This window comes from Sebastes umbrosus, chromosome 4 (genome assembly GCF_015220745.1).
Source record: "Sebastes umbrosus isolate fSebUmb1 chromosome 4, fSebUmb1.pri, whole genome shotgun sequence".
NCBI classification, from domain to species: Eukaryota; Metazoa; Chordata; class Actinopteri; order Perciformes; family Sebastidae; genus Sebastes; species Sebastes umbrosus.
The window spans coordinates 23,710,119-23,727,800 of NC_051272.1; the positions used below are offsets into that span (position 1 = coordinate 23,710,119).

Below are 17,682 nucleotides of genomic sequence, written 5' to 3' on the forward strand. Positions count from 1 at the left end.
GATACCGCCAGATCCTCCACACTGCTCCTTTAAGATCTGCTTAATGACTTATGATTTTTGCTCTATTTCAAAGCTTAATTGCCTTCATAATCTGCTTCTGTTTTTGTCTTTTCCTCACTGGGTATTAACACACTGTCTGTTGTGGATTTTATGGGGATTTGGTTATTGACTGATATGAGTGAGCATAGCATGCATTTGTTGATGTGAAATTTGTATAATAATGATAGTCTAACTTTACCTCAGCCTCTCTTAAAAGCCGTATTATTCTCATTTTATAATTAAGTTTAAAATGAACACTGTGGGTCTTTGGCTCAGTTGCTCATTTCACATTGTTTTGGACATAAATGTGCAGAGTTGACACCACGAATAAAGTAACTACATACATAGCAGGTGATGAAGCCTGTGGCCCCTTCCCCTCTGACACACAGAACTTCCTCCCACATGTCTGTTAGAGGCTGAAAGAGGCGCGGGTCTAAATGTAGCCAGTATTATTCGAGTTTTACTGTCTTTTTTCATGCATGACTGCCATTTTCTCCATCGCTCCCCATTAAGTCCTTGCTTGCTCTGTTGCTCTGCGCTTATCCTGGCCTGCCTGTGTGTCTGTCTGTCCGTAGGGTGTCTTTAATTGATGCAGACCAGGTTCTTTACACTTCCGCTTATTTATACTCAACGCTTCAGTGAGCTGAAGGAGCAGGATGGAGAATCTTTTTCCTCTCTCTGTGAAGCTCTTTTCATTCTCTCTCTCTGCCACACACACACACACACAATGGAAGAGACAGCCAAATCACCTCCACCCCCGCTGCGCCTCAGAGCCCGCTTATGTAGCCAGCCCATTAAGAGCGGTGTGTAATTGAAAACTAAGTTTCTATCCTTGAATCTGAAAAAGCTAGTTTTTGTTCAGAGCTAGGCCATATTGATTCGCCCCTCTTATCCTCCAACACGAGCAGACCTTGCCGTCCATATTTGTTTTGACATTACGAGGCTGTAATGTAACTTGACTTGCTCTTTTGAGAGCTCTTTTGTTTTACGTAGTATGGTGTATTATTGAGGACAAATTATGTATTATTGTGGACAAACAAATTTTTTTTTGACATACTTCTCTTGATAGCCTTTCATTTCTTTCTACTGTAGCTTACAAAGTATTCAAAGGCAGCTCAATCCATTTTCTGGTGCTGTTTCAATCCGAGGCTCAACCTTTCACCCAGGGCTGATCAATGCAGGTCAGAAATCTCAGCCTGCTGAGGCAGGGTTAAAGCAGTAACAGCGAAGCCAATAGTCATCTCAGATATAGATTTATATCACTGACCTTTCATTCGCAGAGCACAGGGACTAGAACTCGCTTAGGGCGGCTATTTCGACGAATCTGAGGGTAGAAAATGATGTTACTGTCCACTTCTCTGTTCCTTTTTTATTACTCCTCCACCTTTTCCTTCCATGTGACTCCTTGTCCAGCTGTATCTTCATCTTCATCTTCCCTCCCCTCGCATTTGTTCCCCTTCATCTACTCATCTTTGCCTCTCCTTTTCCTGAGTGAGCTGACATTTATGTTTTCCCGGCATATACTGCCGTGTTAACAATTTATGGCATTTTTTTTCGGTTCCTCCCACCACGCGGTACTTTCCTCCGTCTCCCTGTTGAGTATTGTAGCAGCAGTTATAGGGCTGCACAATTAATCAAAATTGTACCGCAATATGGCCTACTTCAGTTTTCAAATTGATGACTGTGCAATTATGTGTCAAAAATACCATTTTCAATGAAATATTGTGGTGCTGCAGAGATGTGGTCTACACATCATATTCTACAGACTTAAGAAAACATCTTTGTTTTCTACAGATCCCTGCAAAAATCACACCATGATCATATTATTAATATGTTTTTCAATGAAAATGAGAATAATGCTGTAAAAATGATTATTCCCTCCGATATTGCAAATCACATCGTAATTGCAATATCCGTCAAAATAACCGCAATTAGATATTTTTTCAAAATCATTCAGCCCTAAGCAATTACGTCCAGAATACCCAGAAGGGGTCTTATAAAGGAAGCCATCTATACGCTTAAAGGTTTATTAAATTTTCAATATGTTCTGTCAAGAGCAATATAGATTTTATTACCATATTAGCTGTCCAGTGTTGGGGTGGCACGTTGACATTTGGTATGAGAATATTCATGTGGGTGGCTGGACCGTAGGCTGCCTCTCGCGGTCCCTGTTTGCATATTCAGAGAATTGCTCAGGGCGTACTGAAGTCTCCAGGCTGCCATTTCCAGAATCATTATGGATGAAGTGTACCCGTGGAAAATCATGGAATAACAGTTGGAAGCTTGCCATTTAATGGCAACAGTGGTCAAAGATATTCAATAATTGACGACCCTTTTAAGAGGTTGTGGGAACGCAGATCTTTCCAATTCCAATTATGCAAAAAGTAATCACCTTCTAAAATAAATGTCAAAACCATATACTCAAGAGATAATTAGACGTCAAGAAGCATACCCATCCCCAACATTTTAATTTCATGATTTTATTTGAATGTGGGATGAGTTTGAATGTATTCCTCGCTTTAACCCAGAAATGCCTGTTTTGATTAAAGGTGCCCTGAGGAATTTTCTTGTATTTGTTTTTCTCAACTGACAAACATGTTGAACGGTTTCCTCATAAAACATTTGCAAAACCATTAGTTTACATCTGTGTTTGCTGGCTTGTAGTCTTCTTCCTTGCCTTTGCAGGCACATTACTGTGTTTCCTTTTGCATTACCACCACCAACATGTTGAGCAGAGGAGTGTGTTTTTAAAAATGCGTTTTTCTTTTTATTTCTTCTCTTGGATGTTTGACCTTCACTGTGCAGAAGGTACAGAGTTTGACGCTAGAAGGCTGTCTTCACATTCTGCTGAGGGAGGAATGTTTCGCTGTTCTCACCTTGAATCTAATATTACACAAGCAGGATTTTTGTGATATCATAACTAGTTTGGAAGCCAATAATGGACAAATTTGCAATTTACAGGAGTGTGATGATGTGAAAAATTGTGGACTGGAATGGACTTTTCAGTGAAGTAGGAGAAATGTGTTCTGCACTTGCAATTTTGAAACAAGACATATTTCCATATTGAGTAGATTTTGAACAAAGTAATTGAACATTTTGGTGGGGAAATCATATCAGACATATTATCATTTAATGCAGAGTATTTTTATAGGTCTTAAAAAATATCTGATCTTTAAATTATGTATTAATATATGAGATGTTTGCTTTCATTAGTGCCCTTATGTTGTGAATATAATCTAACACAGCACAGCAGTCATGCTCATATTGCATGTTACTTATATCTCGAAAGATTGCATTAGGGATGATTTTGCCTTTTAGAAAATATTGCAAAAAATATACCAAAAGTGATTTCAGTATTATTCAGAACCACTGGGAAATTAGAGTCATGTTTATGCTGTGAGTTTGTTGTTGTTTTCAAATTATAATTGAGGCAAGAGAGGTGCACACTCCATATACTTTACCACCAGCAACAGCAGCTGAGCGAAAAGACGGAGAGGGAAGAATGTCACCCCGAGTGAACCGGTGAAACTTCTTGGAAGTAGCGCAAATGTAAATGCTAATTAAAAAAAAAAGGTATCCAGCTGATGCCGGAAAGATTCCACGCTCTATGCTTTAACAGTCTAAATAGGGCCTTAGTGGACACAGGCATGGTGGAGGGTGGGGAAGGGTGGGAGGCAGAGGCAAGGATGGTATAGTCAATATTTACCCTGAGTAATTGGTCTACACTTCCCCCAGCAAGATACACAGACGTCCAGCGTCATCCCTGCCTTATCTCCTCCAGTTCTCCCTCACACACACACCGTGTGACCGCCGTTGCACACAGCAGTTTTGTGCAGCTGTGCTCCGAGATATCCACAACGTAATGGTTCAAAGCAAACAGGATGAATGAGTGAGTCACCGTGCATGGACACTGTCATGTCCATTAAAGTTCTCCAGGTGGCCTTGCAGTGCCTACAGAGAACAGTAGTTAACAAGCTCATAGAGCAGCCTCTAATGAGTGGTGAAGCCACAGTTACTGTGGTAATGAGGTGGCCACATTAGTTACCTTAACGGTAAACCGCTGTTCTGTATTGATAGAATGACAGCAATAAGATGTGTTGAGGCTACCACAAGAGGAACTCGGATGCAAGAATTGTCAGAGACTCATGGGAAAAGTTGAGCTGTCCGTCAACCTTCTTTATTCACTCTTTTTGGCCGTCTCTCAAACACACACACACAACCCATACAGTCCTCTCTCTGTGCTCCCCGTCTTTCACTCTCATGCTCTCAAAGCAACTCTCCAATTAACCTGATGCCTCTCGAACCGCCAGCTCTTTGAAGTCCTTTCACATGGCTCCCGCCTACGCTTGTCCTGCTTTGGTCTGAATGGACATTTACATAGCATTTTGTTTAGTTGTTATGTTGACATTGCGTGACCCCAATCACATTTGTCTGTGTGTCAATTTGTAGGTCTGTAAACCCTCATGAAGGCTGCTGGCTGCTGAGGAATCTGTAGCATCTTCCAACTATAAAGCAAGGAATCTCTGTTTGTCCGTCTGTGTGTCCTTTGCACATCTCGAGAACCGTTCATCTGATCGACTTCACTCTTGGCGGGTGTGTTGCTGGGGACCCAATGGAGTGCAGTGTCGAATGTGGTGCAATTTCACCAGATGGTGGCGCTATAACAATGAATTAATGTTTTAGCCTGTGTCTTATGAACCATAACTATCCGAAACAAACCACGCCCATTTGCATCTAAATTGGTTTTCCACCATTTTGAATTATGTCCAATTCGGATTTTTTTGCTACTCCTCCTACAAATTTTGAGTAATTGTCAAGCCGGAAAAAAAATCTTTTTTTGATTGTTGATGTTCCATACAGTTTTGCTATAGTTGGCCCTCAACTTTTATTACAAAAAATGTCATATCTCCTGAACGCTTTCTGCTATTGTGACCACATTTGGTGGACATATGTAGATATGATGTTTGAGTGACCATGACAAATTAGGTTCCATTTGGCCAATAGGTCGCGCTGTAGTAGCATCATCTAACTATAAAGCAAGGAATCTCTGTCTGTATCAACTGCACACTTGGCAGGTATAAGCAGCCAAATCGCGGTTCTCGACAACGTTGCAAGCAATCATCCCGTTCCGGACGGGTGTGCGCTCTGAATGGGCACTGCACTAGTACATAGAAATACAAGGTTACATTACCAAGAACAATTCAGATAGAGGGTAAACAAGTGTCCAACATTACTGTGTCCTTGTTCCTCTCTCTATTTCTCTCCAAAGTGTGCATCTCTACGTATTTCCCTTTGTCAGAAAGAGCCAAACAAACAAGGACAGGAGGGGAAAAGCCAGGGTAGATTGTGCGAAGATGGTGGTGTTTTTTCAGATTAGATAACAAAAAATGACATTTGGTTACTTTCACACATACCTGGAGGCCTGTTTATATATATATTTAAGAGGCTCAACATGGTAAATTACTGTCTACAAGAAATGCTGTCTGCAACACCACTGGGATTGGTGTTATTCTGTTTACTGAAATATTACACCACACAGGTGTAATAATAAAAAGCAGGCACACTATTTGTTTTTTGTGAAGGCAGTGATCCCTAATATGTATCGACAGTTGCGTTTGCTGGGTCCTCCCACCAGTGAGAAATGATAATTGGAATGCTTTCCTCATAAATTACAAGAGCCCTTTCTCTTTATCCCTCACTTCCCCTCCTGTATATTGCAAGAGACAAAAGAGGGGTTTGCATCATCCCGACAGTCAGAGGATCAGAAGGGTCGTGCTCTCTCATGAGAGGATCTATCTGGTTTCCACCACCTGCTGCGGTAAAAGTGCAGCAGAGAGGGATGATGTAAGGACGATGATTTCTATGTGTCAGTTATTCAGCTCCACTCTGGGAACTGGCTACATCTACTAAGAGAATATCAACTAACTGTGAACCTGTGAGATCTGGTTATGAATTTTACAAGCACTCAAAGGTTAAACCTTTCCATTTGTACCGCAGTACAATGAATCCCTCAGTAATGCACACTGCCTCGTCGAGAATGTGTCTCTGTAATGATTAAATAGAGAAAACAAACCCTGCACAAAGCGAGGTCATTTATCTGATTTATATTTAAATATTGGAAGAACAGAGACAGCATCTTTTCTTTGAACAGCACTATAATAGGACGATATTTAAAGGGGAAATATGCCCATTTTCAAAATTCATACATGTTATTCCTATGGTCTAAGACAGTCCAAAACATATTAGTCAACATGAACAATTCTCTCCCAAATCCAAAAAACTTGTGATGTCATAGGGTATAAAGTGTGGAACAGCTCCATAGACAATGAATTAGGAAAAATGTTATAGATGACACTGAGAGCACCCAGGGGAGTATTCTGAGTATATGGGGACATTTTCTATTTCACAACTGAGAACACAACAATAGAATAAAGCTCATTTGGGTATAAAAAAGCAAACAAACATTCTGTGGGTCCATAAAATCAGTCTCCCGTTCTTTATCTGTGGAGCAGCTCCAGACTTTATACCCTATGAGGTCACAAGTTTGAGACTTACTTCTCTGGTTTCTGGCTTTGAGAGAGAGGAGCTCATGTTCACAAATATTGATTGAACTTTCCTTACATATGTAACGTAATATATTTGAATTTAACTAAATTCTTAAATTTCCTTTTTAATCTCTTTGCATCCCTATGAAATATGATTTAAATGGTCAGTTAGTAATGATAATATGGATATACTGTAACTGTTCAGTGCAGCATCTTTTCATGCCTCCACGCCAGCGACAGGCATTATGTTTTAGGGTTATCCGTCTGTATGTCTGTATGCCCGTCTGTTTGTCCGTATGTCCATCCGGTCCAATCTCGTGAATGTGATATTTCAGGAATGCTTGGATCTTGATGGAATTTGGCACAAATGTCCACTTGGACAAAAAGTTTGGTGGACAAAACACACTTTTGGCCATAACTCAAGAATCCATGTGCTAATTATGACAATTTCTCACAAATGTCTAACAGAATAAAGTGATGTAGTGATGACATTCTGGACAGACATGGATGTAAACTGCAACTTGACTGGTTGGTGGAGGCATACAATCGCAAGGCGGTAATTCCACTTTTTTAAAATCATTGTCACATCACTGCTCTTCACAATCAGAGTCGTTTCAAGAAAGCGAGATACATAGTGTAACCCCAAACAGTCACTTTACTGGTTAACCACGCCATCAGTTAAGGCTTAAAGGTCCAGGTACACCTCCTGCATGCTGCTCTCAAGTGTAATAGAGTGGTCTATACCAGCTGAACCCAGTTGCAGCACTGCAGCATGAAAGTGTTCCCCGGTCTGTCCGGAACTCCTCATTACCGCTCCTATAGTTTTGTTTACGAGCTAAACTGTTCACCGCATAGTGTCAAACCTCAGCCAAAAGGCCATGTTTCACATTCCAGCCCATTATACCGCAGCTGCACTGCGTCAACTAGAAATGCCCCGAACGAGCTCAGGGCACTTTCTGCTGAACGTGTTTGTTTCTGGTGACTGTGTGTGCGTATCTATGCATCTATATCCAAGACATACATGTGTGCTTTTGTTTGTATGTGAGCGTTCTTTGGTGTTTGTTTCCTTATCTGCCCGATTATGATGCTGCCCAGCTCTAAACTTGAAGCTTACGCCCGCAACACTGTTAACACTGAATGACCTCCTCTGCTTTTGTATTCATGAGATCGTCCTCTGTTTATTCGCCCCGCAGATTGATATGGCTTTTTAAAGAGAGCCACTGCCTTTATTGTTTTCTATCTTTAGAGAACGGAGATAATAACAGGCTTCCATTTTTGACTGGGTTGATGAGTATCGCTGGAATGCAATATATCTCTCCACCTGTTTAATTTTCTTTGTGGAGCGAGATTGTAATAATCTGTTCTCTCTTTCTCTTCCTGTGTCATTCTATCTGTTTCTCAATCAGAGAGCCAGCTGCTCCCAGGGAACAACTTCACCACAGAGTGCAACATCCCTGGAAACTTTATGTGCGGAGATGGGAAGTGTGTCCCAGGTGGGTGGCAGTGCGACGGATTGCCCGACTGCTTCGACAGGAGCGACGAGAAAGGCTGCCGTAAGTCCAGTTTAGACTCCATTATCAAATCCTTTTTTTTCAGCCCCTAGCTTTGCCCTTAAAGCACTGAAGCCAGATACCCTATTTAGAGTCACGTCATGTCTTCTCAACTCCTGAATTCGTCTCTCACCATCCAGCATTCTCCCGTCCCTCCCCATAGAGCCATAAAGACCATTTAAACCTAATTCTCTGGCAATTTAAATGAACTTCTATCCTCAATCCGTGCCTCTCCCCCCTCAGCGTGCACACATCCTCCTCCCCGCCAGACTCACGGCCCCAGTTTAGCACCGGGGCAAAACTTAATACCATCAAAGCAAAGGCCGATTACTTGTGTGCGCAGGAATAGTGGCACATGCATAATTCTACTGTAAGGCTACAGTAATAGTTCCGTTTTGATCCTCACTTTTAGTTGGCTTTGATCTGTCTCGTCCGCTGCTCCTCCTCTTCCCCCTCCCATCACAGCCAGAGCTGCACACAAAGATGGGATAGCTGATGAAGATTGACTTTGAGGCCCCGCCACACTGAATGTAACCCCCCCCCACACCACCATCTCCCCATATATTCATCTCTTTAACGGTCTCGCATTCTCGTTTTCACTCCTCTCTGCGCCCGATCTCATCTGATGATTTTTGGCTTTTGGCTTGTAATTTGCTTCACAGAGGCTTGTTTCCAATTAGAAAAGCATAACCATCTTCTTGCAGGGATTTTTTTCTTTTTTACACACAGCTAATTCCCTGCCAAAAAAAACCCTCCCTCACATATGGTTTGTCCTCCATTCTGTCATCTCTCTCATTTTCTTCCTTTCTCCTCCTCCAGCAGTCACTTCTCTCACTGTTCTCTCTTGTTGGCAGCTCAGGGAACGGGCTGACTACTTTCAGCAAAGTTGTGTCCCATGGCATGCCAGCACAAATACAGACACACACACACACACACGCAGCCCACATAGCCAAACTTTGCTGTCATCAATCTTTTTAGCTGTGGTGGAATGTAACTAAGGGCATTTGTACTTTATTTAAAGTCTTTTCTTGTCATGCCATTTTCTACTTCCACTCCACTACATCTCAGAGGGAAATATTGTGCTTTTTACTCCATGGAATTTATTTGACAGATTTAGTTAATTTTCAGATGAAGATTTTTGCACACAAAACGTATGAATAGCTTATAAAATATGATATGATTGTTTTAGATGAAACTACCTATATATGTATATATATATATATATATACAGTATATATAGCTATAATATTTATTTTAAAATATTTTTACAACAGTAAAATCCTGCTTTGACATTACGCATGTAATAATAATCTAATGATATAATAGTCGGTCACAGGGGACATTTTTCTGCAATGAGTACTTTTTCTTATAATTAGGGCTGTCAAAGTTAACGCAATAACGCGTTAACGCAAATTTGTTTTAACGGCACTAATTTCTTTAACACATTAACGCAACTTCCAATTTTTGGTTAGCGGTCTTGATATTAAAGCTACTGGCATTATATGAAACTAGAAAACCTAAGCAATCCATTTGTACCAGCCATGTCATACTAGCTTGTCGAGAAGGAGGCTAAATAACTCTCCAAATTTACGCTACATTTTGCCAAGGAAAAACTGGCATAGCGATTTTCAAAGGGGTCCCTTGACCTCTGACCTCAAGATATGCGAATGAAAATGGGTTCTATGGGTACCCACGAGTCTCCCCTTTACAGACATGCCCACTTTGTGATAATCACATGCAGTTTGGATCAAGTCATAGTCAAGTCAGCACACTGACACACTGACAGCTGTTTTTGCCTGTTGGGCTGCAGTTTGCCATGTTATGATTGGAGCATAATGTTTTTATTCTAAATGCAGTTCCTGTGAGAGTTTTTGGACAATATTTGTCATTGTTTTGTGTTGTTAATTGATTTCCAATAATTAATACATACATACATTTGCGTAGAGCAAGCATATTTGTCCACTCACATGTTGATAAGAGTATTAAATACTTAATGCACATTTTAAACATATAAAAAAATGTGTGATTAATTTGCGATTAATCGCGACGATTAACTATTTGAATCGATTGACAGCCCTACTGTTAATACTTTAAGTACATTTTTCTTACATGCTTTTATTTAAGTAACATTTTAAATTTTCAATTTGACTTGTAACAGAGTATTTTCACAGTGTGGTATTGGTACTTTTACTTAAGTAAAATGTCTGAATATTTCCTCCACCACTGCTTCTTAGTTAGTTATGCCTTTGTCATTTTAAGTTCTATAAATAGGAACATTTCAAGAGGTGTCCGAGACTATATTCTTTAGGGCACCTCTATACTGACATCTCTGTAACTTAAAGAAAGTCTTACTCTACTTAGATGATGAGATGGGTTCTGTGCCCCAGATTCTCATCACTCAATGGCCTTAAACTGTCAGCCACTGTCAGACCGGGAAAAATAATATCCCGATGCATTGAGACTAATTGCCTCAGAATTAGATACATTAAGTGCTCCTGATTTAATCTAATCGCACAGCTCTTGTTTCAGTTCATTACACTCCAATTCACCTCGAGTACTTTCACTTTAGACAAGCAAAACTTTTTGTCTGCTGCTGACACTACATGCTATCCCGCTAAAGATGAAAGCAAGTTATCATAAAGCATCAAACTCAGCCTGCCTCTCTGGTTGTCTGTCAGAGGACTATTTTGTGTTTGTTGTCGACATCTACATTATCTGCTCTGGCATAAGTGGGCCTTATTATCTTCAAAGAGATGGCTAGTTGTCAGTCGATATCTCCGGCGACTGCTTTCACAAAAAATCCCCAGACAAACCTCTTGCTCCATTAGGGGCTCTGCAGGGTCAGACAGATAGGCGGAGGGAGGGAGGGGGGAGACAAGGGAGTCAGGAAAGAAGAAGCAGGGGAGCAGAGGAGGTATAGAGGATGACTCATTATGGTTGCAACAACAGGAGCTCTGTCTGGATGTCTATTATCTGAGGAGAACACAATGCCTGGAAGCTTTGAGACTGCAGTGCTGGATTCTCTGCAAGAAGAATCATAATTAGACACCCCTCTCTAAGAAAACACACACACACTCACGGTTATATATATATATTTAACAGAGGGAGATAGTAAATATGCTGACTTGAAAGAGAGTTTGTTGACTCAACTTATTCTCCTTCTGTCATCGAGCTACATGGATAGTGTGTTTCAGTGCAGGCTCCTCAGAAAGTACTAAAAAAATACTTTTATTTTGTGGAATATTGCTATTGGACTGACTTTTCTTTTACCTTTATATAACCAATTAGGAAATAACACAGTGTATCTGATGATGCCTGGCCACTGTCCTTTGCATTCACAGTCATTAGCACGGAGGCAGATCAGTGTTGACCACCACCCGATATTCAATTTCCTCCCATCTGTAATATGAGCAGTTGGCCTCTGACATGAGGTTTCCAAGAACATGTGTTTTAATTGTCCATCAATGTAGATATTTGTAGCTTTTTTTGAAGACTTTTGACTAGGGCTGGGCGGTGTAGTCAAAATATTCTATATCGATATAGGTAATTTCATATCTTGATAACGATATATATCAAGATATAGCATGCTTGTTTTCTAATTCAATAAATAAATAGTCTAAATTAGGGCTGTCAATTTATTAAAATATATAATCGCTGCATGTGATCATCATAAAGTGGGCATGTCTGTAAAGTGGAGACTCATGGGTACCTATAAAACCCATTTTCATTCACATATCTTGAGGTCAGAGGTCGAGGGATACCTTTGAAAATGGCCTTGCCAGTTTTCGCGTTATTATCGCGTTAACTTTGAGAGCTTGAGTCTATATGAAATAATCACATGGTAAAACCTATTTTTGTATACTCCTGTGTTAATTAAATACTTACAGAATAGTACAGAACTTTTTTATTTAATTAAGAATTTATAACAGTTTCAAGTGAAATTATAAAGAAAAAATAAATAAATATTTCCAGCCATGCACTGGCTATGTTTACATGCAGTATGAGTGATACAATAGTGTGATTTAACTACACTGGGGTATTCCCATAAGAAATTCAAGTTAGTATGTGCTTGCTATTATCAATTTAGACAACGCGACCGTGTATCACGATATATGATTTAATCACGATGCAATTCCGTTGAAAGATGATAAATTATCATATTGAATTATCTCCCAGACCTACTTTTGACCACTTGCTTTCCTTATTTAGTCCATTGTAAATGACTAGGGATGAAACCAGATCATTTAACACATACAGTATATACTCACACATATATACACACAACTTTATGTATTTGTGAACTCATAAAATTCTCTGCTACATATTTTGCTCCAGGAGGAGTCTCTATTTTTACCACGCACATTTGCACCCGAAGGCAGCTGTAGTTGAAGAGTAGATCCCTCGTAAGCCCACGCTGTTCAGCCAGCAGATTGTGCTGATGTGCGTATCTCTGATCCAGGGAATACCTGCGCAGAGCCTGAGGTAAAGGTCACACATGGTGACATCTCCCTGGTGTCTCATTAATGAGAATTTTTGGAAACTATGTAGCTAACGGGGGAAGCACCAAGGAGAACAAATCAATTTGGATTTGCAAATTACCTGGCGGAACATGGGAAGATCAATTTTCTTTTGAAATCTGTATGAAATTTGTAAAACTTTGATACAGTTTTGCAAAGCGCGCTGACTTGCACATACTGGGATGCATCGATCCAATCTGTACTAAAGTGCTTTGCAAGGCCGAACCACCCACACATGCACTTAGAATGACACTGCCTGGCAGATTTTCATTTTTCACCGGCAGAAATAAACTTCTTTCTGCCTTTTTTGTTGACCTGACTATATTTTATTCCAGTGCTATCAGTGGGGGAGGAAGTTCAGAATAGAATCATGCAAACCTGGTCTGCATTTGCCTCTCTCCTTTATTTATTCACTTGTGTCCCAGTCTGCTACGCCTCACAGGTCAGGAATTGTCTCTCGAATGGTCAGGGGAATGTTTATTCACCTAGAAGAGAGAGGCTTCTCCCTTCCTCCCGAGCCCTGCTGCTCCTCTCTTGTTTGTTTGTTCTTCCGGTCCCCTCCAGCACAAGGGTCAACTCGAGTCATGTAAGTACTTTTCGCTGGCTCTTTAATAACAGTCTGGGCTGAGAGAAGAGACGTAATAACTCCAGCCTGAGTCTTATTGAGTTAAAGATGCAGCTTATTGTATTTGCTGTCCTGCTTTCAAGGCCAGGACCCCCCCTGCAGATCATTTTAATCAAGTCCAATTTTTTGGGGGTAACCTCGTCTTTGCACCACGTAACTGGATTTTAGATGAAAACATATCAGTAGCTTTTACAGTATCTCCAATATTGAGCATCTGCTCTACGTCAGTGTGCCTCTGTGTATGTGTTGGCAGGTCTGAGGGGTTTTTCAAGCAAAGATTCAGTGACAGGCTGCTGACTAATTCCTCGCACAAAGAGGTCAAAAGCACCACCCTGCTCTCCGGTGTCCATAACGACAGCCTGAGAGAGTGTTAGACGAAATGGATCCTGACAGAGGAGAGAAGAAGGAGAGCTGACTGAGCTTACTGGGCCTCAGAGCCAGGATTAGCCTCTTTGCCCTTGTCTAGGCAGGGCATGAGCAGGGGAGCGAGGACAGATGCGTAGCGGGGCCGAAAGGGTGAGTGGACATGATGTTTAGAGCAAGAAGTGGGGAATCAAAGATGAGATGGACAGAAATACAGTTTGGGGAGAGAGAGAAAAGAAAGGATGTGTTCTAAACTAGCGGTCATGCAGGCTGAGGCTTCTGTGTGTGGAGGAAGTCATGTATTCAGAATTAAACACTTACAGACGAGTGCAAGTTCAACTTTTACTCTGCTTTTAACTAGAAGGGCCATCAGCAGGGCCAGTGGCTCTTAAAGAGCAAAGATCAGAGCACACAGAATCATCCACACAGAAGGGCTGCTCACTCATCTCCTCATATTCTGCTCAAAATGCATTGCATGTCTTTAAAGGTACAGTGTGTGGGATTTGCTGACATCTAGTGGTGTGGTTGCGGATTGAAACCAACTGAGTACCCTTCCGCTCACTCCTCCCTTTCCAAGACTGCTGTAACGTGAGCCGCCAAGGGCAAAACCATACTAACGCCGTTCGCCTTTTTCAGAGGCCATTCTTACCATAATAACACTACTTTAGGAGCAACGGAAGTCAGACGGTGGTTGGTGGTACCACGGTTTTGCACTCTGCGACTCATGTTACCGCAATTTCACAAGCGTGTCGGAGAACTGTGGTGGCCTTCAGGACCCGCTCTTTAGGTAGATATGAAGGGCTCGTTCTAAGCTAGAGAGACTAAGAGAGAGACTGAGGTTGTGTCCGAAATTCCATACTAACACGCTATTTAGTACGCTAAAACAGTATGTGAGATATGTTCGAAACCTTAGTATGAAATCAATAGTACACGAATTGCATACTACTTCCGGTGAAATATTACAGTATGCAACGCTGGTCACTGCGGAGGCATAAATATACCACAATGTATTGCGCTAGTAACGACAATGTTCATAACAGACAATGCCGTTTTGGTCACATGAGGTTGGCACAGGTTACCGTGGTTACAACTGGCACGGAGGCTCTCAGGAAGTGACAACGTAAATTACTGCTCAGTGCATCTGAAAAGATACATACTACTATTCACACTAAAGTTTGTTTAACAATAGTACACACCGATTGAGTATGTAATACATAATGTACGATTTCTGACGCAACCTAAGATTCTTAGTTTCAGGTGATTATAAACTAATGAAAACATAGTTATGAATATTATATTTCATTTCTGCTAATAGATCCCCTGAAATGCTACACACTGTTCCTTTAATCAAGACTAATGTGCCTGTCTTGCCACTTGCTCAGTATCTAATTGACATAACCAGTAATCTTGGGGATTCCAGTCACAAACAGGATGTTCCCTCATTTTCTTTAGAGCAATGGTCCCCGTGGACCCCCCCCCCCCCCAAAAGGGGTCGCAAGATAAATCTGATGAATGACACGATGATAAATAGAATGAGTCAGAATCAAAAAGAGTTTTCTTCTACAGAAATTTGTTTTCCGTGACTTCATTCTAACAATTCCCCTTTTTCTTGTGAAATAATGGATCATTTTAGCCATTAAGGCTTTAAAGCAAGAAGATAGAAGAAATAACACAATCTTCCACTTCAAATGACACGTTGAATTCATAAGCAATAAAATGAGCCATTGCTCAATTCAATGCACTCTGGGGTTTTTACTGCAACGGCCTTATTTGGTCCAGCAGCAGCTAATGGTAGCCAATGTTAGCACACTTTAGACGACTATTGCTGATATTGCCGAGTCAGTTCGCTGACTTGATGACTCCTCTATTACTTGAGCTACACATTTTAGCATTTACCATTATTATTCTTTAATTGTCACTTGTGGCCACAGGGGTACTCTTCAGCAAAAGTGATATTGTCTGGCTTTTAACAAAAAAATTCAAGAAGGGAAAATCACCAACCCTAGACAGATTAAACCTTTGACCCTTGTCACTAAGCAACCCTTCTTTATGCAATAAGATTTGCTGCAACCTCACCTATTTGTATGTGTAAAGCGTAGGAGCCAGTAGCGACTCTCCCTCCTGGCTTGCTTTATTCAATCACTCGGAGACACACGGGAAGGACAGCAAATTGGAGGCCCACACAAGGGGGGTGATGTTTTGTCAGTTAGTTTAAAAGTCTATTAATACTTCATAACAATGAGGGATATAACCATTTAGAGTTTTCATTACCCGATGCATTGTTTATTGATCCTGTTAGCTCTTCACAACGTTATGAGCAAAATTAATTCAGTTCAGTGGATTACTGGAATATTATCACATTATTGCTCTCTGCAGTCATAACATAGCCGGAGCCTCGAGCAACATCAATGGTGCTTTTTTCGTTTTTCTGTGTACTGACCTCCACAAAATGCCCGCGGGATGTTGAGTTCAAAAGAGCCGCTAAATGCTTATCAACAGCAAAATTCTCTTAGACAGCAGGGGTGGAAACAGCTAAAAAGACTCTTGAGACAGGTTATGATTTAGATATAGAGGCTCACACTCAAACCCACCACGTGTACGGAAGTGGTTGCGAAGATTAGGAGCGTGTGTTTATGTGATAAGAACAGTGACCAATGCACTGACTCGGAACACAAAGAGCCGTATATACTGCTGACAGATAGGTTTTTGTTCTTCTTCTGTTGTCTTCTTTTCACGCTCTGCTTCATTGTGCATAGGTGTTCTTTGCTCTGAGATCGAAGGAGTTTGGGAGCATGTCTCGGTTTATGTGTGTTGTTTAAGTCCCAGCTCAGAAAAAGAACTCTAGAGAGCAAAATAGAAAAGAGAAGAGAAGGAAATGAAGAGATAAATGAAAAGAATATGGAGCACTAATAGCAGGAACAGTTAGAAAAGCAGAGGAAGGTTTAATGGGACTGAGTCGGGTGCATCCCCATGTACTTAATGGTTGACTGATCAATGAGCTGCTGTAATTAATACCAAGGAACAGGGATGAAATATTGATTAGCGTCTTACATACAGTCTCTTAGTCTGATTCTCTCTCCTGCTGTCTCTTTTTCCTCTTCCAGTTTTGTCTTTTAGATTGAACGCCATCCTCATCCAATCAATAGTCACAAATTAGGCAAAAACGATTGCTTCGAAATCTTCAAAGGAATAAGAAATGCAGCCTTGTCATTTTTACAATACAGCGCTGGGGCGCTACCAGTTCAAACAAGGCAATTTCAGCGGCACGTTGCTTTCTGTGATGAATATTGCAGCAGGGCTATTATCTGGCAGATCGCTCGCTGCTTTCTCACTGTACGTCCTTGCTTTCCCTCCCCTTTTATCGGGAGTTGTTGAATTATTGCTGATATTTTGCACACGCGCCCGCTTGTATGGTATACGAGCCACACTCGCTTCCTCATCTAGCACGAAGTTTGATGGCTTTGCAGAACGCCGTTGGCCCGTAAACGCTTGGCCCTCGAGATGAAGGCAGCTTTATAATGTTGCAATGCCTCTTCCTGCACACGGAATGTTATTGCATTGCACAACTAGCGTGCAGGGCTCAGACAGTGAAACGTACAGAATGATTATTCTGATCCCCGAGCCCTCCAGACTGAAACTACCCTTGCCCTTCTTGCTTACACCCTGACTCCATTACCTATTGATTTCCTCCCCTAAGAAATGCTCAGCAAGGTCAGAGAAACCTTTGAAGCCCTCAGCTGTCTCCGCTCCTTCGCGGGCCTCTATTCTCTTCCACTCGCTCCGCTCGCGCTGTTTGCTTTCTTGTTAGTCTCTTCCTCCAGTCTTTCTCCTCACTCCGTCAATCATGCATGCCCATCACGACGGATCCTACCTGCGCCGAACAAGTTATTCTGTTCTCTGGGGAATCGAGGAGAGGGAGAAAAGGGGAGAAGTGTTGAGAGAAGGGGCAGAGAGGTGCATATTTGGGGAAGAGCAAAGCACACTGTCTGCAACAGGAGTTACGCTGTCAGATTCAGCCTGACATGAATGCCAAAGCCACAAGA

The 17,682-nt window shown here is 41.3% G+C and overlaps 1 protein-coding gene and 1 long non-coding RNA gene across 4 annotated transcripts in view; one reads left to right on the top strand and one right to left on the bottom strand.

Annotated features, from left to right (window-relative positions):
• The window catches only part of LOC119486577, a 341,860-nt gene that overhangs the window by 317,025 nt on the left and 7,153 nt on the right, over positions 1 to 17,682 (bottom strand). The window lies entirely within an intron of this gene.
• Positions 1 to 17,682, top strand: part of ldlrad3 (low density lipoprotein receptor class A domain containing 3) — a 98,489-nt gene that overhangs the window by 28,338 nt on the left and 52,469 nt on the right. For all 3 annotated transcript variants that reach the window (XR_005206557.1, XM_037766761.1, XM_037766760.1), the window contains exon 2: positions 7,991 to 8,137. Coding sequence is in view for 2 of the 3 variants with exons in the window: in XM_037766761.1 (XP_037622689.1) it covers positions 7,991 to 8,137 (147 nt within the window). In the remaining variant the exon portion in view is untranslated. The remainder of the gene's footprint in view (positions 1 to 7,990; positions 8,138 to 17,682) is intronic.